Below are 27,642 nucleotides of genomic sequence, written 5' to 3' on the forward strand. Positions count from 1 at the left end.
TCTTGGGGGGTGGTGGGGGGGTACGCTGTTCTGGCTCTTCGGGGGCAGGCTACTCTCGGAGCACTCCCAGGCTGCCTGCCCCTGTGCTCACTCTCTCGCTCTTCGCTCTGCTGCTCCAGCCTGGCGCAGGCTGGAAGTGAAATGCGGCACTGGCTGCTGCTGCTCCTTTTTTTTTTTTTTTGGAGACTCCAAAAGGATCTTTGTTCTCTTTCATGTGCCGCCCGAGCCCAATAGCAGGAGCAGAGGCTTGCCTGCAAGTGGTCTAATCTCAATGAGGTGTCAATCAAGCTCCCTGGTGGGAGAAGGCAGCTCTTTTGTGCCCGCCTCTGTCTTGGGAAGACGAGAGGAGGAAAACACTTGATCGGGGGAACACAAGGGGGACTGTGCCGCGGACTCGACCCGGATTCTGTATTTTTTGCGTTCTTTTTTTTTGGGCATGATTTTGTATTTTTGCTTACGGGGAATCGGAAGGAAGGGAGCCCGAATGGATTACTGAAAAAATTCAAAGAGGGGAAAGGATAGCGAAGGGATCCCCGACTGCATCACCCACAGCAGAGGCGTCCAATGATTCTCAACTGCGAACCAATGCAGAGAAATGGGGAAACTTCATTCCAAGCATGGTCAGTGTTTTTTTCTCGTTTTACCAGCCTTCTCCCTTGCCTTTCATCATGTCATGCATGCAGTAAACCGAGTTTAACTTTACCCCTTATCTTTTTTTTTGTGCATATCTCACCCACTACCCCTTCTTCCACGGACCTGATGGGCAGCTGCTGTGTGCAAACCCAGAGAAAGTCCTGAAGGTACGACATCGTTATTATTCCCCCAATCGCCCCCTCTGTTCGGTAAACTTTTCTTTTTGCTTGGAATAGTTTGAAATTCTTTTTTTTCGTGTCAACCTCAAACCCCCACCCCTGTCCTCATTTTAAAGACACTATTTCCTACGCTGGCTCCCCGCTTGTCAAAGTTGTAACATGGGTCATTTAACATGAAAACGCTGGCCAAGCTGTACCGTTTTCTCAGGAGGAAGGAACCCGTGGTCATGGGAACCTGCACCCATTTGTGTGACCACATTAATAGCATTATCCTGGCAATCGTATTAAATGTATTTTTTACATTGTATAGTTTAACCACTTTTTAAAACTTTTACACTGAATGCATTTGTCCATAATAGTTTTGAGCAGTAGCGGACCCATATGCATTTCTTAAAGTGAATGGTGACTAGCGATTTGAGTGTAGGTCCGTTGAGAGCCGCGGGGTCTGCAGCTGGGGGGCCACGGTGCGCTGCTGTGTTTCTGCTCCCATGGTCTAGCTCACCGAAGCCCTGAAGTGCCTGTCTCGTTGTTTCCTCGCAGGGGACAGTTTTGCGGTGAACGCCTGCCTGGCTCGCAAGGGGATCGAAGACTGGATGGTGAAGCAGAAATGTTCGGGCAGTGGGGGCTCCTCGGGACCCCAGAACCAGGTCTGTCGTCATAAGGCTGGCTGCGCGTTCCACCACTCCAGGGTACGTAGGGGCGAACCCATGCCCCACCATTCTCGCCTTTCAGTCAACTTTGCGTCTGTGTCTGCGCGCGCCTTCAAAAGCCAGCGTGCGCTTACAGTGGGCTGCGGAAGCATCTTTGCCTAAAGTTGTCAGGCAAAAAAGTATTTCTAAACTCCTGTGTAACCTATTTCATCCTAAGCAGCGCCTTATATTGTAGAGTACCACCTGGTTATCAGCATATGCACTTAGGGACTTTGAGAAAGAGTTTTGGCACTCTTTAAAACTTTTCTACAGCGACACGTATACCATGTGGATGGTGATTTAGTGGACGTCAGTGCCTTTCCTAGGATAGTACCGCCATTTCAGTATGAGGAGCAGGTTGCGTGACTGGAAAAAAAAACATGCCTACGTGATGCAGTTTGATACTCTTGAACAGGAGGGAGTCCTCGTTTTGTGGCAACGTATTTTGTATAAACATAATGTTTTCTCTCAACAAATTAGTATTTCTCAGTATGGTGCACATACATGGGGCAATACGATTCTTCCCCTCTTGCACACAACATCTGTGTAGAGTGTGTGGGAAGTTTTCTCTCTCTCGCGCGGGCTACCCCCGCCCCGCCTCCCAGTTTCTGTCCCGGTGCGCTGTGGGGTTCGTTGAAGTGGGGGAGGGGGCAAGCTGGGCTCCTTTCAGGATGCTGGTGGCTCGAGCCCCCCCACCCCTCTCTCTGCCCTCCGTGATGTGTGTGTTTTTTTTCTGCACGCAAATACACTCAGACAGGGCACCCATTAACTTGCAGTTTTTGCTGCACGCCGTGAGATTAGACTATTAGCAGAGTGATTAGAAAATAAACAGTTTTAGATGGATATTGGTTTCAACAAACAGTGGTTGGCAAGTGTATATTCCGCCCGCAGGAAGGGCTGCGCCTTGAAACTCGGGACTTTTGTTGCAATGGCTATTTATTGTTTTTTGGTGTTTTTTTTTTGCTTTCCATTGGGCTCAATGGGCCCTAGTGCAAGCAGCAGGAAATGGGGCCTCCATCTCCTTGTGCAAGAGCAAAAAATAGTGACAATTGACGTTAGATGGGCACTTACACCCCAGAGCCCCGGTGCCACTGCACCTGCTGTACCAAGAACAGCTACGTACCTATTTGATTTGCCAGCCTCGAAGTATTAGGAGCTTTCTCAACATTTTAACGTGGCAGTTAGCTTCGCCCAGTGTGCCGTGTTGTCAAGCCAGACTGTGTCATATTGTCAAGTGTGTTGCTGCCGTGTTGTTCAGTACAGTGTCTTTCTGTCTAGTCTTGCGCCTGCCTGTGCACTGTGGCGCTGTTTTTCCTGACTAGTGCCACATAACATGGGGTGCAGTCTAGTGTTATGTTTTAGTTACGTTTTTTGTTGCCTACTGTGGTTCCGTATTACCAAGTTTTGTACCACACTGTTTAGTCTGGTGCCATATTGACCAGTGTGGCGCCATTGGGGTACCCAGAGTGGTGCCATTTTGTCTAATGTGGTGTCATGTTGCTAAGCGTGGTGTCATATAATCCATTGCTGGGCCATGGCGTTTTGTGTGGTGACGTTTTGTCTATTGTGGTGTCCTTCTGTCTAGTACGATGCTGTGCTGTTCATTGTGATGTCATGTTAACCAAAGTTGTGTCATGTTGCTTAATATGATGCCATCACGTTTTCCACTGTGGCTTCATACTTTCTAGTGTAATGTCCATGTTGTGTTGTGCGTTGTGGCACCATGTGCTATGTTGTCCAAAGCAATGCTATAATGTGGATCAATGGTATGCTGCCATGTTGTCTAGTGTTGTGTTGTCTTGTGTGGTATCATGTTGTCTAGTGTGATGGCATTGTATTAGGTCATGTTGTTCAACACAGTACCATGTTGTATCTTGTCCTGTGTTGTGATGTTGTATAGTCCTCTGTGAAGCTGCCCTGGTGTGCTCACTGTGGTACCATACTGCACAGTGATACGTCATGTTTTCTAATATTCCATTCTGTTGATTAATGTGATGTCTTGTTGTCTATTGTGGTGCCATGTTGTTCAGTGCAGTGCCACCATGCAGTCCAGTGTGGTGAGACCGCAGTGCCATGCTCTGGTGTTGTGTTGTTCAGTGCAGTGTCACCATGCAGTCCGGTGTGGTGTGACCGCTGTGCCATGCTCTGGTGTTGTGTTGTTCAGTGCAGTGTCACCATGCAGTCCAGTGTGGTGAGACCGCAGTGCCATGCTCTGGTGTTGTGTTGTTCAGTGCAGTGTCACCATGCAGTCCGGTGTGGTGTGACCGCTGTGCCATGCTCTGGTGTTGTGTTGTTCAGTGTAGTGCCACCATGCATTGTTGTGAGACCGAAGTGCCATGCTCTGGTGTGTTGTACAGTGCAGTGCCACCATGTAGTCTGGTGTGGTGTGACCAGAGTGCCATGCTTGGTGTTGTGTTGTTCAGTGCAGTTCCACCATACAGTGTGGTGAGAGCACAGTGCCATGCTCTGTGTTGTTCAGTGCAGTGCCACCATGCAGTCCAGTGTGGTGTGACCACAGTGCCATGCTCTGTGTTGTTCAGTGCAGTGCCACCATGCAGTCCAGTGTGGTGTGACCGCAGTGCCATGCTCTGGTGTCGTGTTGTTCAGTGCAGTGCCACCATGCAGTCCAGTGTGGTGTGACCGCAGTGCCATGCTCTGGTGTCGTGTTGTTCAGTGCAGTGCCACCATGCAGTCCAGTGTGGTGTGACCGCAGTGCCATGCTCTGGTGTCGTGTTGTTCAGTGCAGTGCCACCATGCAGTCCAGTGTGGTGTGACCGCAGTGCCATGCTGTGGTGTCGTGTTGTTCAGTGCAGTGCCACCATGCAGTGTGGTGTAACCGCAGTGCCATACTCTGGTGATGTGTTGTTCAGTGCAATGCCACCATGCAGTGTGGTGTAACCGCAGTGCCATGCTCTGGTGTCGTGTTGTTCAGTGCAGTGCCACCATGCAGTCCAGTGTGGTGTGACCGCCGTGCCATGCTCTGGTGTCGTGTTGTTCAGTGCAGTGCCACCATGCAGTCCAGTGTGGTGTGACCGCAGTGCCATGCTCTGGTGTTGTGTTGTTCAGTGCCGCCATGCAGTGTGGTGTGACCGCAGTGCCATGCTGTGGTGTAGTGTTGTTCAGTGCAGTGCCACCATGCAGTCCAGTGTGGTGTGACTGCAGTGCCATGCTGTGGTGTCATGTTGTTCAGTGCAGTGTCGCAATGCAGTCCAGTATGGTGTGACCCAGTGCCATGCTGTGGTGTAGTGTTGTTCAGTGCAGTGCACCATGCAGTCCAGTGTGGTGTGACTGCAGTGCCATGCTGTGGTGTCGTGTTGTTCAGTGCAGTGCACCATGCAGTCCAGTGGGGTGTGACCGCAGTGCCATGCTCTGGTGTCCTGTTGTTCAGTGCAGTGCACCATGCAGTCCAGTGTGGTGTGACTGCAGTGCCATGCTGTGGTGTCGTGTTGTTCAGTGCAGTGCCACCATGCAGTGTGTTGTGACCACAGTGCCATGCTCTGGTGTCGTGTTGTTCAGTGAAGTGCCACCATGCAGTGGGGTGTGACCGCAGTGCCAGGCTGTGGTGTCGTGTTGTTCAATGCCACCATGCAGTGTGATGAGACTGCAGTGTCATGCTCTTCTGGTGTTGTGTTGTTCAGTGCAGTGCCACCGTGCAGTGTGGTGTGACCGCAGTGCCATGCTATGTCCTGTTGTTTAGTGCAGTGCCACCACGCAGTGGGGTGTGACGGCAGTGCCATGCTCTGGTGTTGTGTTGTTCAGTGCCACCATGCAGTGTGGTGAGACTGCAATGCCATGCTCTTCTGGTGTCGTGTTGCCCTGTCAGTGAAGTCGTTCGTCACCCTTTGTCTAACATCTGCTCTCTGTCACTCTGTACCTCAGAACTCGCGGGGGCGGGAAGATTGCTTTTCCTTTAAAGCTTGTTTTTGGTTCCTGGCGCCTTTTGAACCGGAGGGAGCAGTGAGTGATAATTAGAGAGTGTCTTCCCGCTGCCAGGACGCCTGGCCGCTGCACGTGTAACTTGAACCTCCGAGCCCCGAGTCCCTGCCCCAGTGTCTGCCTCGGGACCTTCAGAAGGGCCTCTTTTATAGCTGAAAAAGTTCAGGAAGGGATTTTGAAGCTGCATCTGGGCTAAGCGCGCAGAGGTGCGGACCCCCGCGCTCCGCCACTGCACATCCACACCGCAGAGTTTGCGGGGCAACTGAACTAAACATTTCTGAAAGTGGGCGAGCAGGGCCTCCGTAGCAAGCTAGGGAACCGGCGCCAGTCGCCTAGTTTTGCAGTTAAAGCCAGCCACTGATATAAGAGGGTTCCTAATAACCCCGTGTCTCGGTGCCACCGCACCTGCTGCACCATTGACAGCCGCGCCCCTGATTTCACACGCAACAATGGTTGTGTTAGTATGACATGCACACCGTTGGGTGCGCTGAAAGTGCAAACACAGCCAGGTGGAGATCAAACCGTCCAAGATGGAGATCTGACCATCCAAGACACTCTTTAAGCAGAGGAAGGGCACTGCTGTGGTCTGTGGCGCTCCCCTGTCCATGTCAAGCAACACACCCAAACACCAACCCCCCAGCGTTGTTTCCAGGCTCCATTCCTCTGTTATTACCATGTTGTCTCTGCAGCGCAAGACCCTTCCAGTGTAGAGTGAGACTGCATGATATAATCTACACTAACTTGCATTTAGCAATGACCTCAGGCAGTAAACCTGCCAAGCCATCAATCCAGGAATTAAGAAGCATTGACAAAGCCAATCGGTCTGGCTTTAATGTGCAACACATATAAAGATAATCCTTCTCAAATCTTATGCCCCTGCATGCCATTCGGAAATGCTGTTTATCACATTAAATACAGCCCTACTGGCTTTGCCAGTGCTGTGGAAAAGTATCATATAAAATTAATGACTTTTTGAGTTGAATACATTTCAAAGATAAATAATTTATTATGAAAAAACAGTCTGATGATTGAGTGCCCTTCTCAGATTTAAAATAGTCCTTCCTGCAGTCCAGTGGAAGTGCTCCCTGGAAGACGGAATCATACACCCAAAATTCAACAGCATACAGTAAAGGAGTTAGTCCTCTGGGCGGAGCCAACATCCATTCTATGCACATATTAAAGAATTGGTAACAGTAGGTCAGCAGACTGCTGTACTGTCAAAGTAGGTCTAAAAACAGTGCTCAAGAAGTATCTCCTGCTACGGGAAGACAACGGATAGTTAGCACCTGGCATATCCTTAAAATGTTGTAAATGTGCAGATTTCGCCCATTGTTTTATATTAACTAAAGTTATGTATTAAGAAGTGCTCCTTTGCTGCCTGTGTTCCCACTGCAGGCCAATGATCTTTAACAATAAATCTAAAGTTGGTGTTTGTCCAACCACCTATCTGCCTACTATTCTGTGTACCCCTACTTTTCTTTTGTACTTGTTCAACATGTTATGTCTGCTGAATAAAGAAATAAGTAAGAAGGGGGTCATTTTGACCGGAGAGGCTGGAGTTGGGGAGTCTGTTAACCGAGAATCTTCATACAGTTACCCCTGAATTGCGGCTCAGCCTTACTGAATCTCTGGCTGCAACGTTTTGTGACTTTAAAAAGGCCAGGCAAAACAGAACACGCAACAGCTATATCTGCAAACCCATTTCGTCCCAAAAACACACAAGGCTTGGACTGCTAACCACACCAGTGGTGCAAACCGTGTCAAATATGGTTGTCTTTTGATCTTAAGTTGACTTTCTACTTCATGGTGTATTCTGTTTTCACCATGACCTGCAGAACATTGCATTATGTTGTGGGGGGATTGGTGACGTTGGGTGTTACAGAACTATTGTTTTCTTATTTGCATTGATTGGCTGAACACTATGTTTGAGTTTGAGTGTGACTTTTATTTTCTTGAGCCCATAAGTTCTTTTTAGTTTGGAGCCTACCTTTCAGCTGAACCTGCTTTCCGAGTATTTACATAAAAGACAGCGAGGAATTGGTGCCTCTAAGTCCTAGTTTATCTGTCTAATTGTACAATATTGTTTTTCCCACGTTGGTGTGGGGGGCTTTTGTGTCGTTCTTTGGTTTATTTTCTGATGGCTGTTATCGTCTTGTTGCTTTTAACTTCAAACAGTTGGTTCGTTGAATCTGCTGAGTAGAAAAGCGAACTGTTTTCACAACCTCCCGCATCCAAAACCCTTTGATTATTTGTATTTATTTATTTATTTTTTTCTTCTTTCTGTGAAGGGAGAAAGCTGCATGCTTCTCAGAGCAGCACAACACATGGTAAAGTGTGAGGACCCCGATAAGGCGCAAAGTCTCGCTGTTGACTTGGGGGCCGGTTTTGCTGCCCCATTTTATAGGCGCAGCTGTCCAGTTTTGTGGTGGGCTTTTAAAAGCAGTTTTTGCCGGGTGCCCAGGAGTTGAGCACGACCCAGCTCCCGACCCTCACAAAAAGGAACTCTTTTGAAGGTTTTCACACCAAGTGTTTGCAGGGAAAGAACAAAGCGCTGTTTAGCATGGTTGCGTTTTCTGACACCCCCACTGGAGTACCTGACGAGTGTTAAATGCACCAGTGATGCGAGAAGGGGCTGTTTGTGCTGCGTCGGTGGAAGGTGCAGGCGCACACATTAAAGGCAGCCCTTGCAGGCCGCTTTGTTGCATGGTTTCAGGAAAGGCGTTGACCTCAGTAGCCCATGGGCCGGGGGGCCCGCGGGAGGGCTGCGCGCGCTGAAAATGTTTTGTTAGCCCTGGTTTGGAATGAGGGGCTTTCTCAGACTAACATGCAGCGTGGGAGCGCAGCTTAACTTCTGCTTCACGTGGAGCAAAGGCTGCCTGGTAACCTCCAACAGGGGGTACATACTTTGAAACCGTCGCCCCTCTACTGAAAAAGAAAAATAATCCCTTGGAAAGAGCCGTGAGTGTGACTTTCATGAAAAAAACACAAACTGGGCCCAAGTGAATGCCTCACCAGTTATTACCGTGACTCATGGGCACATGACACTGGACAGGCAGGATTCGCGGACTTTATTTGTGGTGAAGCAGCAATAAGGCCGGAGACCACACAGGCTGTCACCTTAAGTGTACTCTGGGAAGTGGGCGGGTGAATCTTACCTGTCAAAGGAGAAAGAAAATGTGCCTGTATTCATTGGTCAGGCTCCCTGTCAATCACTCCAGGTTCAGCAAAGGACTGTGTGCCTCACGCCTCTGAGCATTATCATATCCAAAGGAGGAGGCCCAGCCTGATAAACACGGCTAGTCTTCTGTGGAACAAATACTGCTAGTCTCTCAGTAGCATTGTCATTCTGTGGACCTCATGGTGTACATGTCACTCCAGCATTAGAAGTTACTATCACTAGCCTGTTGTGAGGCAGATTCAGTCTGACCTCATGTGGTTGGCATCCGCCTGCTGTAAGCCTGTTGTCCTGGGGCTGCATCCGTATTATATTATGTGGTGGTATTGCTCTGCTTTTATGGAACCAGTACCCATATGCTGCTATGAAGGCGCGATTACTCTGATGGACAGGAGTATGATCAGTCTGCTTTTTTAGGTGGCAGGATCAAGCCTGTCTAATCATGAACAGGATCTGCCTGCTGTATTTAGTATCAGTCTGCTCTCAACGGGGAATTACCAGTATGCTGTTTTGTGGTCAGTGAGTGCCTGCTGTGAAGGTGGAAGTACAATTCTGCTACACACAAGGAAGACTTTGTGTTTAACATAGTAGTTCAAACACTCTTCCATGGGTCTGTGTCAGCCTCTTTTAACAGTACAGCTCTTCCGGGGTTGGGTAGCCTCTTTTAACAGTACCGCTCTTCCGGGCTTGGGTAGCCTCTTTTAACAGTACAGCTCTTCCGGGGTTGGGTAGCCTCTTTTAACAGTACAGCTCTTCCGGAGTTGGGTAGCCTCTTTTAACAGTACAGCTCTTCCGGGGTTGGGTAGCCTCTTTTAACAGTACCGCTCTTCCGGGCTTGGGTAGCCTCTTTTAACAGTACCGCTCTTCCGGTGTTGGGTAGCCTCTTTTAACAGTACAGCTCTTCCGGTGTTGGGTAGCCTCTTTTAACAGTACAGCTCTTCCGGGGTTGGGTAGCCTCTTTTAACAGTACCGCTCTTCCGGGGTTGGGTAGCCTCTTTTAACAGTACAGCTCTTCCGGGGTTGGGTAGCCTCTTTTAACAGTACAGCTCTTCCGGAGTTGGGTAGCCTCTTTTAACAGTACAGCTCTTCCGGGGTTGGGTAGCCTCTTTTAACAGTACCGCTCTTCCGGGGTTGGGTAACCTCTTTTAACAGTACAGCTCTTCCGGGGTTGGGTAGCCTCTTTTAACAGTACAGCTCTTCCGGAGTTGGATAGCCTCTTTTAACAGTACCGCTCTTCCGGTGTTGGGTAGCCTCTTTTAACAGTACCGCTCTTCCGTAGTTGGATAGCCTCTTTTAACAGTACAGCTCTTGCAGAGTTGGGTAGCCTCTTTTAACAGTACCGCTCTTCCGGTGTTGGGTATCCTCTTTTAACAGTACCGCTTTTTCGGTGTTGGGTATCCTCTTTTAACAGTACCGCTCTTCCAGTAGTGGGTAGATATCACTAAGCTGTTGTACAGTCGCATCACTCTGCTGTTCTTGAGTAACATAACTCTATTGTTATTTGGCATTATCAGTTATTATAGGGTTGACGTCTCTCTCCGGTAATTGGTGGTATCAGTCTGTCGTCATGGGGCAGTATCAATCTGTGGGGTTTGCAAACAACATCAGTCTGTTGTTATTGGTGGGATTCCAGCCAGCTGTTTTCGGGGAGACATGTGTATCCTATTATGGTAATGCTGTTAGCCTGCTCTTTTGGCAGATATATCTGTTTGTTCATTTGGAGCAGCACAGCCCCCATTTATGGGGATGTATACGTCTATTTTATGCAATAACGTTAGTGTTCGGTTCTTGAGGCAGTATCTTGTATGGTGGGCCATTTGCTGCTATGGTGGTAGTATCACGCTACTGCTATTAATCCACAGATATGGCTTTTTACTTTTAATATCTATTTTAGGATACTACCAATCTCCAGTAATGGAGGCAGGACCGGGATCTTAATATCACGCTCCTGTTTATTGGTCATTATCATTCGCTATTTTGAGGGAAATATCTGTTTCCTGTTGGGGAGGCAGCATTGATATATTGTTTTTTTCTGTTTTAGGGGAAATAGCAGTTTACTGATTTTTGAGTAACAATCATCTCATGTTATTGAGTTGATATGACTGATATGGGAGGTGTCAATCTTCTGTTATGGCAGTCTATCAGTCTGTTATTACAGAGAAGTATTAGTGTTCTGTGATTGCTCTGTTTCAGGGCCACAACATCCTTCTAGTAAGTGGTGATATGAGCCACCACGGAAAGCCTTTTATGATTGGGTGGCGTCAATAAGCGGCTATGAGGTTTGTGTCAGACTTCTGGTGCATGAGTAGGATTATCACAGTTACTGTGGCAATGTAAGCCCTTTGTTACGGGGTGGGTCACAGCTGCCCTTAACCCACGGATGGTGATCAGTCTGTTGGTATGAGAGTGATATGAGCCTAATGATATGGGGGTGGTTGCAATGTGATGGCATCAACTGGCATCAGTCTGCTTTTATGGAGGCACTTTCACCCTGGAGAAATAATGGAAGAATATACGATGTTACATTGTGGTGTGAACACCGCAAAACCTTTACAACGTAAGTCGTTACGACTTGCGCTGGAGGGCGTTGGACTTAGGAATAGTATGATTTACTATTCCAACTCCAGACTATGTTACAGTGGGGAAGGTGTTGAAATAGTAAATCATACTATTCCTTAGCTTAGAGCGCCATCCAGCGCATGTCATTTTGCATTTGTAATGCCCGCGTTGTGAAGGTATTGTGGTGTGTACTCTGGTAGTGGTAGTGATCCCTACAATAGTGGGGAGCACACAGTGTTGTTATAAATACCCCTCACACACCAACAGGCCCCTTGGTGTCATGCTTCATCATCGGGGTCTTCGCACCCCTCTACGGGATGCGGCGTGCTGCGACTCACGACTGTGTAGGAGCACTGAAGGTGTACTATGTGTTGGTGTGTGTGAGGTAAATAAGTGTGAGTGGTGAGGGGGTGAAATGTGATGGTTAAAAGATACCTGGCTCGTAGGTGAAAAATACAATTTTTTTAAGTCCTCGGCTGGTATCATTAAAAGGGGTGCAGGGTGAGGTTGTTTACTGCATATTAGGGTACATCAACCTCAGGATGTGTGCTCCCCACTATTGTAGGGATCACTACCACTACCACTACCAGAGTGGATTCCATTTTGGGAGACCGAATCCACTTTCCCTCTCCCTCCCTCCTCTTGTTATACTTTTGGTATTGTGGTGTGAACACCGCGATGTAACAAATGTTTCCCATAATGGAATATTGCCAGCGTGCCGTTTGGGGACAGTGTTCCTGCACTGTTAAAATGGAGCAGATTGAGACTGATGTAATGAAAACTGTAACAAACGATGCTATGGGGGCAGCATCATTGTTACAGCACTGGGAACATTGTGTGAGTGTTTGGTGGGAACAGCACTACTATGTTGCTCTGATGGGGACAGGATCCGTCTGCTGTTACAGTCTCAGTATAACTCTGTTGTCATAACTGATACAGTATCACTCTGTCACAGGACAGTATCAAACTGTTATTACAAAGGCAGTATTACTCTTCCCTATACTGGGTAGAGTATCAGCCTCATGTGTTGGGGACAGTATCACACTGCTGCACAAAAGCAACAACATCAGTCTGCTGCTATGACATTGATATGATTAATGCACTGTTGTAGAAGAGCAGTCCATCTGCTATGAAGGCGAAGGTTTCACGCCACGTCTAATGGAATGATATGATTGTGGCTCTTTGGGGCAGGGGCCCGTTGGCATGCTGATGTATGTCTGCACATCTCGATGTGTTGTAAGAGAGCAGAGGAAATACTATTTACCAGGTAGAGCCAAGTGTAACATCTGTTAATGTAGAGAGCTCCACTTGGCTATAAAGACAACAAATGCATATATATGCTCCCTGAGAAGGGACAAACCTTTTGATCACAATCGGTGTCTAAATGTGATCTTCATACTGTTCACAAATAATGAGCGGTGTGTTGCATAATGTGTAATAAGATGTGGAACTACACATGAAACCTCAGGGTCTGTCACGCTTAAAACACTTGCCATGTATTCATGCGTCAAGGCACTCTTCCTTGACTCCCTGTAGGGGGCACTCACAAGGAACAATGGATGCTTGACTCCTGGTCTCTGGGGCCCTCTTCAGCTGGTTCATTGTCCCCCCTCTTTCCTTTGAACAATGGGAAGCTTCTTTTTTTTGAATTTCCTCCACTTAGTACCAGGTGTTCGCTGCACAGATGGCTCCCTTGTCAGGAGTAATTTAACCTTAATTCCCACGGAAGCAGTTTTGAAATTGAAATCCTCCTGTTTAAGCAGCCACACTATACTTCTAATTAAAGAAACATTTATGAATGGCTAACCCCAAGTAGACGCTCGGATCCTGAGATTATTGACAGCATGAACCGTTAGCTTGTTTTTCATTTAATTAGAATGTTTCTCGTATTTGTTACATAAAACAAAACATGTCCGCCTTTTAAAAAGGACCACACAGTGCTTTAAGTACAATCCACTTCAAGACATTGCATCGTCATGGTAGGACAGTACCACTTTTCGTGCAAGGGCGAGCAAAGAGGTGGAGTTTGGTTTTCATTTTGTTAGAACTCTTCTCGTATTTGTTACAAAAAACAATATATACCAGTCTTTGAAAGCGGGCCACGCAGTGCTTCATATAAAAAAACATTTGGATACACTGAGTCGTTGTTGCAAGGATGCAGAGTTGTCCACTGCTTTTGCTGGGACAATACCACTTATTGTGCAAGGGGGGTGGGTGAAGAGGTGGAGTTTTGGTGTTAAGCATGCTCCCTCTGAGGCTGGATAACAGCTACCAGCTGGTCCACCCTAAGGTGGACCTCTTGTGCAACTGAATATTTTCCTTGGAAATTAGATCTGCCCTCTGCCTTTGCTGCTGGACTAATCCTTCACTTGATTACACAGGCCAGACTGAAACTTCTTAGAAAAAATCGTCCTTCTTCTATTTCTATTTCTATTTTGCTTGATGTGAGCAGGATGTACCAGGCAGGGTAGACCTGGCCAGCTAAATAGCCATGTGGGTCTAAGTAGACCCCTTTGGCTGAGAGGACCAATGCCTCAATTTAGCCAATTAGTGTGAGCTAACAGGGCTCCATTGGAACACCATTGGGACTGTCACCACCCACCCCAACAGGGAGGGTTATTTTAGGTAACTCATGCAACTGGAACATATCACATAGGTACAAAATCTAACCCTGAATTGTTTTGTAATGAGGTCACACCAGTTGCAGCCATTAGATAAGTCACAACACAAAGCTCATTCTGTTGTGTTTTTTTCCCCTTTGTAATATCCTCCATGTCCACAGTTGTCCTCTAGACTTTGTGCAGTCCACTAATGTTACACCACATCTGAAAAAAGCAGTTGCAATCCCTATAGGTGAAAAAGGCGAGACCAACTGGCTTCGACAATGCTTGTTTATATTGATTTTGAGTCACGCACAAGTGAATTCTGGTCTGTGTAGTCCTTTGATTTCGACATGTATTTTTTTTCTCTACGTCTCATTTGAAAAAATCTTAAGTCCAATATGGGTCATTGCTAGGTTCACTGACATTGGTCCAGCTCAAGTCCTGTGGGGTTGGACACACTCGTATCACTTTTTTGTTTCCCATATGAGCGCTAGAATCGTTACTACAAAGTGGGTCTCAGAGCAGGGAAGAAGGAACGTGAAGTTTAGAGATGAAATCCCATAAGTAAAACAGGACGGCCTCGCCTAAAGGTGGTTCCAAAGAGTAACCAGACACATTATTGCATTGTAATGAAAACAAATCACTGAAGTGTGGATACATTTTGTTGAAAAGGTTGGAAGATGGTTTAATTGGAATTTGTATAATGCCACTCGTATTGCACCGTAGCGCTGTCAGGTGTTAGATGCCTTTCCACCGGAGGTTCTAAGTCATTTTGGGGCGCTATGCTTTGGGTATTGTACACTGCGCTCCCTCCAAGACTGCAGCGTACCAGATGTGGTGTCGGCTGATGCATTCAGTTCCTATATATACATGGATAATCTGCGATCATGTTGGCTTGTTGGGTAACAATACCTTTCATACTGAGCTATACAGGTGTGATTTTGTGGTTGCAAAGTGGGATCGGAAGCCATTACCAATTATGTAGACAATATTTAAGTTGGGAGTAGGATCGTTACCCTTGAGTTTCATGACAGTCTGAGAATAGCGTTGTTGGCTAAGTGGTCAGTCTGATCTGTGTTGGTTGTGTGGTGATGTTAGAAACGTTAATTGGTGTTAATGTGCCTCCTTGTGACTGTCAATATCAGACTGGCTCAAGGTTCCTCTCCAGTAGATGCTGTGCCTAATCATATGGTAATTCATACCCACATTGTGCTGTACACCACAGAAAGTCAGTGCAAATCTCGGCATAGGAAGGAGCAAGGTGAACCATCAAATCTATAGCAATAGCACATGAATGTGAAAAACATCAAAAGAAACGTCACCAAACCTCCACTAGACTTACTGATGCAAAACTCTACATTTGGTGTAGAGGAATTAATAAAGCCAGTGTTCATTTTCCCATAGACTTCATGTAAAGTCCAAGAGTTGATACAGATGTTTACTCTTTATAATGCAATTAAGAGGCATGGCTTAGCGCCCTCCCACCCCACCTCCAAAGTGAACCTTCAAATATTATCTCGCCCTACAAATAATTAAGGGGGCTTGTTTCTGTTCCATGTTTGGGCTAAACACTAATTTGAGGGGCAGAAGTAAACCCTGGAACCGCAGAGTAAGCACCACCGTATGGGTTTAAGCCGACAAAGGGAATATGGCTGTGGTTTTATGTTATTATGTTCACTTTGTGGTAAAACCAAGTCTCTTCTGAAGTAGATGTCTTAAAAAGACCTGGTTCTAGGTGACAAGAGGAACTGCAGGTACAATGGGTACCTAAGTGAAAAATTATGCTTTTCCCAAGCAGTGTGAGGAGATCAGATACACAGTTACTCTTGGCGTACTCGAAACCAGGGGCGTATAACATAGAACTAGGAAAGCCGAATCCATGTTCATGATATCGGCATTGGATGAGCTGATGTATACTAAATGTACATCAAAATCATTACTAGAGTCAGTGGTTAGCCTAAAATTCAGTTTGCTGGTGTTTCCCTCCTGACCTTTATACGAGAACCCTGCCTTAAATGCCCTGTTTGTGTTAGAGTGCCTAAGGGTACCATGAATTAGATTTCCTACTTCATATGAATGTTTCTTCAAAACGTTTTCTGCTGGCAATTTATAAAGTTGCACAACACTTATCAGTATGTATTTTGTGATATGATTGGCCGCCCAGAGACCAACTGGAATGATATAAGCACAGAGTCCAGGAATGACTGGCTACCAGGCTCTAAATAGGAACTGGGACAACAAAATGCTGGTTTGCAAGGCTCTTCATCTTCAGTTTGCTTTTCAAACAGTTTCTATCCCAGCCCCCACCCGAAAAATCCTCTGCCTAGGCAGACTGAAAAATGTCAGGTTCAATTCTTTCAGTAGTTTCACCCAGATCTAGATATGAAAACACACACTGAAAGAAAGGGGAATCAGCCAGGTTCATGAGAGGTTTTAAGATGAAGAAGAAAATACATTTTGTATTCAGCACAGCCATCATTCATTGTCTGATGTTAGAGATTTTCCCCACTGACCCAAGTAACCAGAGATAGTTCAACTAACGTATACTAGGTGAATCAGATGGTATCTCTGCAATCTCTCACCTAATCAGTTGAAGATGCTTTTGCCACTGGAGAATTCTGTCCCTTGATAAGCCAGCCTATACAAGGACAGGTAACTAGGCCTTATTTTACAAATGTATTTACCTGTCCATGGCTTCTTGGGGCATGCATGGGGCATAACACCCCATCAGCCACCTCTAATGCTGTAAAACGTCCATTAACATAACTCTAAAGTAAAATTGTTAAAATAACGTTCATTGCCAGGCCAGCTCCCAAAACGAATTCTGTATGTAGTAAAAAAATAAGACCCGTTTTGCCCAATGAATTGAATTCATCTACGCAAAAAAGAATGACGTTTTGAGTAGATGGGGCTCATCTCGAAATCTAATTTCATGTTCCATATTTGTAATCTTTACTCTTTTTTTGCAGTTTTTCAAATAACTCGAGTATTAGTATGCTTTACTAGTGACCATGACTCATTCTTACATTTATTTTTTTACCTTTTGTGGGGAAAGAGGAGATTAGGGCTGACTATAAATTAGGGGAGAGAAATTAACACATGAAATTACACTCCGCCTGATTATAAGTTGACATGTTTTTTCAATCCCTATTTTTCTGTGGGTTGGAAAACCATACCTAATTTTTCAGTGTTAATTTTTTCTGGATTCACACTCTAGTCTGAACCTTCATTTGGTGACCCCTTGTGACGTTGTCATGCTTCCTCCGAAAGCTCCCACCTTTGGTCGCCATCTTCAGATTCTTTTTGAGTAGATGGGTCTAGATTCATGCTGAAGGTGCTCCAACACATTGGAGAAAAATTTCTCCAATGTGTCTCCTGAGACAAAAGTGCCCAAGGATCCTTCATAAAGGACCCCACAGCAGGAAAGACACCTGAAAAATCCAAGTCGTTGAAGGAGGATCGAGAAAAAGATGCATTGATGTCAAAACAGGAGCAATCGAAATCCTAAAGACACGGTTCGCCATCGGCACCATCAACAAACGAGCCTTCGACGGCAAAGAGAAAAGCTGAAACTCTAGATGCCAAAACACAAGCGTCGGCGATAGAGAGTAAGAGAAGAAGGCTCAAGGCCAAAATGGTGAGTATTTTACAAAGAAAAAAGGACTTTGACGAAAGTCTAAAGCAATTTCGAATCCATATTAAGAGCTCAAGGATAATAGAGCAATGGGAAAAAAGCGTTAAAGATATAGAGCCGCCTTTAACTCTTGAGCCTTTGGAGGAACAGGAAGGGAAAATCTTCTACAAAGAAGATGAAGAACAAATGTACATAGGCTCTGAGGCTTCAGAATGACAAGAAACAGAATGGCAGGATCTCAAAACAGATTCCCCAGATGAGGCTATTGACAAGTATCCTTCAAGGCCATCACCACCTGATGACATTGGGGTCTATAATCAGGTAATTAAGAAGGCAGCAGATAAATATGGAGTTCAGATTGAGGAGGAAAAAACCCAAGCATGCTTTTTATTAGAGACTCTCCTGCCTAAACAATCTAGAAACAAATTTCTCCCTATGCTACCAAGTGTGTTAGATCAAGGGGAAGAAGCTTTTAAAGAACATGCTACATGCAAGGCAGTCACACCTCTAGCTGAGCAGAGAAGTACGAACACTTGTCAAAGGACCCAAATTACATTAAAGGGTCAGTCCCAGCAGATTCCGTTATAACATCCACTGCTAGGAAAAGAGCAAATGTACAAAGCACAACAGTCCATCCCCCAGGTAAGGAAAGTAAGAGGATGGATCTTATCGGCCGAAAGGTCGAGAGAAGTGCTGCAAACAAACAACGCATTGCAAATTTGAATGCGTTGCTCAACCACCACACATAATAACATTGGGAAAAGATAGGAGAGTTAATGAAATGACTACCAGAACAGTACCAGTAAAGAGCAGCACATCTGGTAGAAGATGGGAAAAATAATGCCAACACGTGCTTAAATTCAGCCCTAGATGCTGCGGAGACATCAAGCAGACAAATGAAGATTGGTATCACAGATAGAAGTCATGCATGGCTATGCATTTGAGGGTTCAAACCAGAAGTGCAAAACAACACCTAAATGCTCCATTCAATGGGGAACAACTCTTTAAAAGTGCAGTAGATGACACCCTAAATCAATGAAAAAAGGATAACAAAATAGCATGATCAATGGGGGGTGTGCAATTCCGAGGTAGTACGCGTAGGGGAACCACCCTTTCAAGAAGACCTTCAGGAAGGAGGAATTTACATCCAGCAACCTCACACCAAACTTACTAACAAATATATCAAGAAGGGAAACAATCACACCAGGAGCAACAGCAACAACAACATTGGCAGTACCAGCAGGGAAAACAGTCCTTTCAAGGATGCCCATGTGGGAGAGGTCAACTGTAAAGGGGAGGAGCACCTCCTACAATCAAGTGACATAACATCAAGCACAATGCACACTCCAACAAGGCCTGGGAGTTTGTTAGCAAGGTAGGGTAAAGAGCAAAAGACAGACTTACAACACCAAGTATTCCTACATTCAACACTAGAAGGAGAGAGGATAAAACATTTCCTTCACGAATGGAGACAAATCACTTAAGAGAAATGGATTTTAAACAGAATACAATGCGAGTAATGCATAGAATTAATCAAAACACCTCCAAACAAAGGTCAAAGGAGGAAGATACATTCCAAAGATGAAACAACATGTCTAATGTAGAAAGTGATGGAAATGTTGTCAGAAGACTAAGTAGAGTTGGGACCAAGCATGGGAATTATCAAAGGAAATTATTCAACATTTTCCTAATTCCAAAGGATAGGACACTACGTCCTATCTTGGATCTAAGGTTTTTGAAAACATTTATAAAAACACACAAGTTCCAGATGACAACCCTGCAAGAGGTAATACCACAACTGCAAGGAGTGGATTACATGGCAACAATAGACTTAAAGGATGCTTATTTGCACATCCCCATGAACACAAAACACAAACAATTCCTAAGGTTTGTGGTAGACAATATATGCTACCAGTTCGAAATATTGACATTCTGAATAAAATCAGCCACAAGGGTATTCACATAGTGCCTAGCAGCAGTAGCTGCATGCCTTCAAAGGCAGGGCATACGTGTATCCACAACTAGACAACTGGATGGTAAGAACCAACTTATACTGAATTTAGGCTATAACCGTTACTTTGTTGTGAACTTGAAGTTTTACTTAGCTGCAATAGTGACATACGCAAGGGGTCACATTGAAAGATGTTTCTTCACTTTTCCAGTCATCAAGCGGTTCCTAGAGGGTGCAAAGAGAATCACACCCCCAAGGAAGGTACCCATACCCACTTGGAATCTACATATTGTGCTCACCCAATTAATGAAGTCACCATTTGAACCGTTACACAAGGCCAAATTACAAATGCTCACACTGAAAACTGTTTTTTAGTAGCTATAACATCACTATGCAGAGTTAGTGAGTTACAAGAACTCACTTTACAGGAAACTTATTTCCAGGCACACAAAGACCGAATTGTCATGAGACTGCCAAAGGTGATCTCACTATTCCACATGAACCAAACAATACAGATACCAAGTTTCTTTCAAAAGCCAAAAACACATACAGAAAGGACATTACACACTCTAGACGGTAGCCGGGCAGTAATGTATTACATCGAAAGAACAAAGGCTGACATGAAAACAAAGGCTGACATGAAAACAAAGCAACTCTTTGTATCATTTGCAAGTAGTTTTCTAGGAAGACTAGTGACCAAGAAGACAATTGCTAGATGGATAGGCCAAACTATCTGGTTGAGCCACAACATGCAGGAGTGACTTTACAAAGCACTCCAGGGGCACATTCAGCAAGGAAAAAAGTAGCAACCATTGCCTTTTTAGCAAACACACCACTTCAAGACATTTGTATGGCAGCAGCATGGTCATCAGTGCACACGTTCACAAAGCTCTATTGTGTTGACATTCAGATGAACAAGGAAGCTCAAGTTGGACAAAAGTCTTACAACATCAGTTTTCAAATCAACGCCCATCTTCAACCCAACCACCACTGTAGTAACAACCCGCTTCAAAATCTATGCACAGCATGTGAACCCAGAAAAGATTCACACTGCAAATCATATAGTTTCTTACCTATCGGTGTAATTTTGCAGGTTGAAATATTTTCTGGATTCACATGCAAAACCACCCTCCTCTGCCAATGAAGATGAAAGGAGGAAGCAAAAAATAGAAATCTGAAGGTCACAAGGGGACACCAAATGGAGGTCCGTCGACACCCACCAACAAGAAAACAAAAATAGTAGAAGGAAAAACGTTTTTTTTTACAAGAATTCCAGAGCCAAGCACTAAATTGCAGAATAATTCACAGCATTTTAATCGAGAAATTTCTTCAAGGTGCAAAACTACACTGACGTAAGAAACTGAGTTTTCTGTGGGTGGGAAAACCATACCTACTTTTTTGAACTCGTAAATCTGGGGGTAAAAATCTTTTAAAGTGGTAGCAACAGCAGCAGGCAAGACTCTTTCCCAGTTGTCTTTTTTTGTGACAGGGGCCCTGTCAGCAATGACCTTCCTCTTCTCCCCTCACCGTCCAGTGGTCCAAGCATATATTTACAACCTACTCAGAGCATGGGGTAAATGAATACATTAAACCACATGGAACTGGGAATTCCACATGGTTTTACAACTGGAAAATCAATCCCACACTGTAATTCCCCATTTCAGTGGGGTTCAACTCATAATTGGATGACATTGGGACAGATTTACTGCATGGCACCAGTGCATTTGTATGTACATTTACAATTATCTTACTACCATCCAATTAATAGACAGGGCATTAGTAGTAATTTGCCCAGAATTACCTGATTGTGAGGCGAAACTGGGATTTGAACCTGATTCCCCATATCCCATTCCGAAGTTGGCGGCTCTAGCCACTAGGCCACATCTCCACATATTTCATCCTTTACTAATAACAGCACATAAAATTGAACTGACAGCCAAATCCCATAAGGGGTGACCCAGAGATTACAAATATGAATTATTGCAGTTGATTCACCACTACATTTTCACTTCCATACGATCTTCGTACCATTCACAAGTTAATTATAAACATGGAAAGACCACAGCGTCAATGGTCTCTTCAATAACCTTAAAAAATCTGGAACCATTATTGAAATTTAGTGCAAAACATGTGCAGGAGAGTTTGAAAACGTATGTGGGCTCATTCCTAGTTCTCACTTAAAACCGATGCGTTAATAGCATAACTGCAATTAACAGCCCTGCATAGACCAGCAATTACTTTGAGCTGTAATACTGTAGCATTAAACTATTTGGCCCTTAGAATGGGGAGTAATAGTGGAAATCAGTGTTTATGCATCAACTTTTATACTTTTTTGGTAATTCCTTGAAATTGTCCCTGGATATGGTCTGCCGCACATTTTAGTTCGCAAAATGTGTCAAGCGAAACTCGAATCCTGATTCGCCCACTAGCTCCAATTGGCAAACAAATTGGTATTGACGAGATATTTGCAATGAAGGCCTATGTTAGATTGTCGGATTTTGTTTTAATTTCATTTGCCACCTTCTGTTCTCTGCTACCTAATGTTTTAGTTAAATATGTTTCAATATGCAGAGTAGTCAACAATTTAGTTGAAATACTTATCTAAGCAAAGTGTATGGCTATCACCAAACTGATCAATGGCAAATCTTGGCCACTTAAATTTGGGGAAACCTCAATGCGCGTTGTTGGAAAAATGTTTCAGGCTGTATTATTGCCATGGTGAGGAGATTAGCGGAAAGGCCAATGTTGCAGCAGTAAGCTGGATTCCAAGGGAATTATCCCTGACTGATACCAGTTGGTACAATTAAAAGTCACAGTGAGGCGGCCATATGGAAAGCATTAGATATCCTTACATGGTTTCAAAGCTATGCGCAGGGAGGGGGCTAGAGGGGAGAATTAATGTACACATGCAGGAAAACCATAAATTAAATATTTGCTATTGGACAAATTAAAAAAAAGGTTTGACATGCTTGCGCCATATGGAGAAAGTACCTGGGGAGGTTCTGCTTTTAATCTAAATGCGCCTCAGAGTTGCAGAATTACACATGCTTGAGTTGTGGCTCACACCGCAAAACTATGATTTTGCCATATGGTTCCTCTTCAGGCGTATTTCCTTGTGGTCTTGTTATTGATCACTTTGAAAAGGACATTTTAAGGCAAGTGGAATTTAGGGAAAAGCAACAAGTCTTATTTCAGACGAAATTTGTACAAGGGCTGCCTTTGAGGCAGGAAGGTCTACATTCCAAGGAGTTCAGTTTCTTGCGCAAAGGGTGCTGGGGAAACATGCTGTTTTTTTCCTTTTAAGGTTGAGGCAAACTGTGATTAAACAGTTGTGTACCAGAGCAGTCCACAAACAAGAACGTCTGTTAAATTAAAAGAAAATTCATATATTGTCTAGTATTTTTTTTTTCACGGCTTATTCTCCAACTGTTCCTAAAAGAAAGTACTAGAAATGTTTTGCAGATGGTCTGGGGCACATGGGAAGGCTGTTCAGAACAAAGTTAATTACCAGACAGTCCCTCTGTAATGCTCTGTGAAAACTTTAATAAAACCCAGAAGCTGCAGGAAATGAGGGAATATCTGAAAGCAGAGACCTTTTAATAGACAAACTTGCCCAGTGACTGATATTTCGCTTTAGAATAGCAAAGTGGGGAACTTCAGTGTAGGACAGAAATTCCTAAGTGTCATAAAAAGTGTTGCTTTTAAATGGGGTGGATCCTCTACAGTGAATTAATGGAAGATCCACTGTAGAGTGAGTCAGGAACAGTGGGAGGATTTTGAGTGCTGCAGGTCAAATAACATTTTGACAGGTGGCTTTGATAAAACAAAAAAAAACTTTCGTGGTATTTTGGTACCATTACATGATTTAATCATCTTCTCTTTTGGAAGCAGAAGCCCTGTGGGGATTTTCTCCATGTAAATTTCTGTTTTAAAAATCGGAAAAGTGAGAATTAAGGGCCAGATGCATGAAGAAACCGTTTTGCGATTTCCTAATTACGAATCCTTGCGATTCGCAATTAGGAAATCGCAAAACGGCATGCATGAAAGTGTGTTGAAAACTTTTTGCGATTCCTAGGGGATCGCAAATGACCTACCTCATGAATATTAATGAGGTAGGTTGCAATATGCGACCCCTTAGGAATCGCAGAAATGGTGGCCTGCTGGGGTCAGCTGCCCACCATGTCTGTGATTGCTTTTAAATAAAGATTTTTTTTTAAAGCAGCCCGTTTTCCTTAAAGGAAAAGGGGATGCATTTCCAAAACAAAAACAAAAAGTTTTCTTTACATTTTTTAAGACTAGGCAGTGGCCACTGCCTGCTCTTAAAAAATGCTGTAACAAACATCACAAAGGGGAAGGGGTGCCTTAGGGGCCCCTTCCCATTTGCAAATGGGTTAGTAGGTGGTACAATGCGAATGTTTTGTGACCGCATTTCAGTCATAAAACATTCCTACATACCGATGCACTTCTGTATTATGAAGGGACGCCCTAAACATGTCCATTCCTATTAGCGAATCGCAAACCCATTTTGCAATTCGATAACAGGTTACCTAACCGCAAAATAGGGTTTGCTGAATCTGAAAAGCATTTTTTTGTGTTTTTTGCAAACGGCCCGATTCGTTTGCGAAGACAAAAATGCTTGATGCATGTGCCTCGCAATGGGCAAATGAGGATGATATGCAAATTTTGTGACTACCAATTTTTTTTACCCCCACCTTCATGCATATGCCTTCAGCCTTTTGTGTGGGAGGAGATAACTGCTGAAGTAGTCAAGCTGCCATCGATGCAGCACTGAACCACTCACAGCATCACTAATAGGCATCCCTTTTGCCTGTTAGGAATGGAGTCCTCTCTAGCCTGGATGACTTTCTCTTGCTAGGAGGAAATTGAAGCATCTCACTATCTCTTCCCTCCTATCTCATCGCCTCTCTAGCATGGATGACTTTCTCATGTTAGGATGAAATAGAAGCATCTCACTATCTCTACCCTCCTGTCTCATTACCTGTCTAGCATGGATGACTTTCTCATGTTAGGATGAAATAGAAGCATCTCACTATCTCTTCCCTCCTATTTCATCGCCTCTCTACCATGGATGACTTTCTCATGTTAGAGATGAAAGAGAACTACCTCAGTAATCGTACCCTCCCACCTCACAGCCTCTCTGGCATGGATGACTTTCTCATGCTAGGATGAAAGAGAAGTGCCTCCCTAACTCTGCCCTCTCTGTTTCTTCCCAGTCTTCACAAGCAAGCAATGCAAAAAAGGTGGCCTGAGAGTTTTTAGACCACTTCTGCGGTGCTAGGACATTTTACCTGCCATACAAATTGGCGCTGCCTTATCGCACCTTAGGATGGTGCTGGTCTTGAACTACAGCCAACAGTCCTATTTTGTGGATGCTGCACACAGTACCACATACTGAACTGTGATGTAATCCTAAGGCCTGCTGTCCACCCACACCAACACCCCAATCTCGTTTTTGGAGCAAATATATATTTTAGTAGTATTAACAAACATCGCAGAAGTAAACAACTATTTGCCTCTATCTCCACCGATATATTCGCATATGAATGTTATTAAAAAAAAACTAAAACAAGACTTACACTTGGATTAAAACACTTGTATTTATTTTTACATTTTTTTAAAATAATATAGTAGAATACCCCTACTGTATCTTGGAAAGCCTTATGAAAATTTCTACCTATAAAATCCTACCATATACCAATATCAGACCTGCTAAAATGAATTATTTAAGATGGTGAGGAGCAGTAAATAAAGAGGAGCAGGAGAAAATTGAGATATTTAAACCAAAGGGGGACTTTCAAACAAGCATAGATGCAATCAAAAGAGTTGTCAAACTATTCTGAATGCAGCCGTTTATCGAATAAACCCCTACTTTCATGTCTGACATAGATTTAAGTAAAGCAATGTTTGACATTACCACTACCTGTTCATAACTTAAACTGCGGAAAGCGCAACGTTGTCGCTAGCTATGTAAAAAACAGAACTGTGCACCTTTTATAGGAGGTTTCATACACCCCTCAGCATGGCTCTGAATGCTGAATTGATTGATGTTGGTGGTACTTGTGATAGACTTGGGCTTATCATCCTTACAGAATACAGAAAGGGCATTGATATCGAAGCCATTGAATAAGCCAACGTGTAAGTGACCGATGGCCTGGGAGGTGGTGTAGAAGGCTTCTGTTTCACTGATGACAAGTTGTTACATGCGGTGTCAGGTGCAGCCCCTTTAGCTTGTCTCTTCCCTGATCCATCAAGTGGACGGAGATGGTCGCTCTGAAAGCAGCTGTTGCCCGGTCATCTTGGCTGATGATGAGTGTGCACGCAAGGGTATGCATACATGTATTAATACATTTCTTAAGATACAACTTTGGGTCTGTCCTCACAACTTAGAGGTGACCTCCTGACTTGTGGGTCCCAGAGCAAGGCGAATCTGTAAATTGGTTGCGAGACAACCCGCATGAGTAATGCTTCATGCTGTGTCACCAGCGATGTCCGGTTTCTCATGATTGATGGCTTTTATGTTGGCCTTCAGCGTTCTCGCATACCCTTAAGATATCCCACATACAGTGAAGATGACTAGCTATCCTCATGGTATGTTTTTGAAGCTTAAACATAAGCTGATCCATGTTGGGAGTGGGTCTCCTCTTATATAAAGAGACTGGAATGGTTTGAGGTATTGACACTTACTTACCTTCTCACATATCTGTTTGGAGAGATCACAGCTCCTCATCTACCCTTTTCAACCCAAATTATCTGCTGGGCCCTTTATACAGTGGCTCCCTGGGCTTCCACACCCTTCCCACCCTTCCATCCCAGACTGTGACAAAAACCTAAGCCGGGTGACTGAAACCCGACCAGGCCAAATAGGTTTTTAGCTCCAGAGAGAAACCTTTTTAGCAGACTGGATGGCTCCTCATGGTTTCGGTTACTTCTTTCGCGGAGCATCAACAAATCTAGCTGAAGATCGCCTCAGCTATAGTGCCTTCTGGCCCCCCTCAAGCTTTTCCACATTGGTTGAGTGCAAAGTTCTTTATTCTTCCAGCCCAACTACCTCAAGAGGCCCAAGCAACCCTAGCAGCCATGTCCTACATCAAATAGGATTTCCATATGGCGACAGATTAGAACTCCCCATTGGTTCAGCCATCAACATCCTTAAGTAGTAGGTATGTGTAAATAAACAAAAAAAGTTCAGAGTAAACACAGCCTCTAAGAAAGGCGTAAGGTACTAACCCGAGCATTCCCTGAAAGGCACTCAAAAGAGCACTGAATAAAATCAATGGGCTAAGCCAGCACTGGGGACTTTGATCTGAGCCTCTTAGGTTTATATTGGACGGCTGCCCTGTTCTTTATGGTCAGCTGAAGCCCCTCTTTCAGAAAAGCGGATCAAATAACATTATGCGCCTGCTAACATCTTTGATAGTCTTTAGAGCTGTACACTGCTTAAATACTGCTTGTGGCTTTTATTCCAGCACCAGGTGGTGTGGCTGCTTTTTTTCATGGCTGACACTTTCAGAAAAATAAATGATACTTTGATATTTTTTCCCTCGCTGAACCTGGGGCCTCTCTAGTTTTTATTTTCAAAGTGTGGAAAAGGTTGCAGATTATCACTGTAAAATTCAGCCTTTTTCCTGAATGTATTTTGAGTGGCTTGTTGGTTCAAAGGTTTGTTTGCAGTGCTGGTCAAAAGGGCCATTTTCTAGTGAAAAAACATTTTGATTTCTTCGTTTTATATATATATATAAAAGTGATGTATTTTAGGTTGGCATAATAGTATATTTTAGTATGTCACACTGCATAATATCCTATTTTTTCCAGAGAAGGGCTGAAGGAATAACCTTTTGATTTCATCATTTACGTCCGCATCGCCATAATGCTGAAAATAGCATTTAGTGATGAATTGGTGCTTAAAGTATAATGTTGCCCTGTTCAATGCTACTTGTACATTTGTGTGTTTTGTCTGGTCAGCTGTACATATTCATAGTTAATGGTTAACACCTGCCACCTACAAAAACATAAGAAATACCCCCTCTCCCTACTTGTGAGGTCTCACGGTGAGTGGTTTAAATGTTCTTAGGCCTAAAAGGAGTCTGCAGTGCATGTTGCCTCCCCAGCTCTCTATCTTGAATGAGATCACGTTGAAATGAGAAAGTATGTAGCTGATGTGACAGGGAGGTTGAGCTAAGTATGGAACATCATGTCCTCTCTTTAAATTCTTTGCTTTCCCTGCCATTCCTCCCTATCTGCCTCTGACACCATCAAGGATGG

The 27,642-nt window shown here is 44.3% G+C and overlaps 1 protein-coding gene across 2 annotated transcripts in view; it reads left to right on the plus strand.

The window, feature by feature from the left end:
- The first annotated feature begins 226 nt into the window (after positions 1 to 226).
- NKD1 (NKD inhibitor of Wnt signaling pathway 1) overlaps positions 227 to 27,642 on the plus strand; it is a 177,014-nt gene continuing 149,598 nt past the window's right edge. For both annotated transcript variants that reach the window (XM_078671067.1, XM_078671069.1), the window contains exons 1-3: positions 227 to 620; positions 768 to 800; positions 1,353 to 1,501. In XM_078671067.1, coding sequence (XP_078527193.1) covers positions 596 to 620; positions 768 to 800; positions 1,353 to 1,501 — 207 coding nt within the window. In that variant the 5' untranslated portion in view covers positions 227 to 595. The remainder of the gene's footprint in view (positions 621 to 767; positions 801 to 1,352; positions 1,502 to 27,642) is intronic.

This window comes from Lissotriton helveticus, chromosome 12 (genome assembly GCF_964261635.1).
Source record: "Lissotriton helveticus chromosome 12, aLisHel1.1, whole genome shotgun sequence".
In the NCBI taxonomy this organism is placed as follows: domain Eukaryota; kingdom Metazoa; phylum Chordata; class Amphibia; order Caudata; family Salamandridae; genus Lissotriton; species Lissotriton helveticus.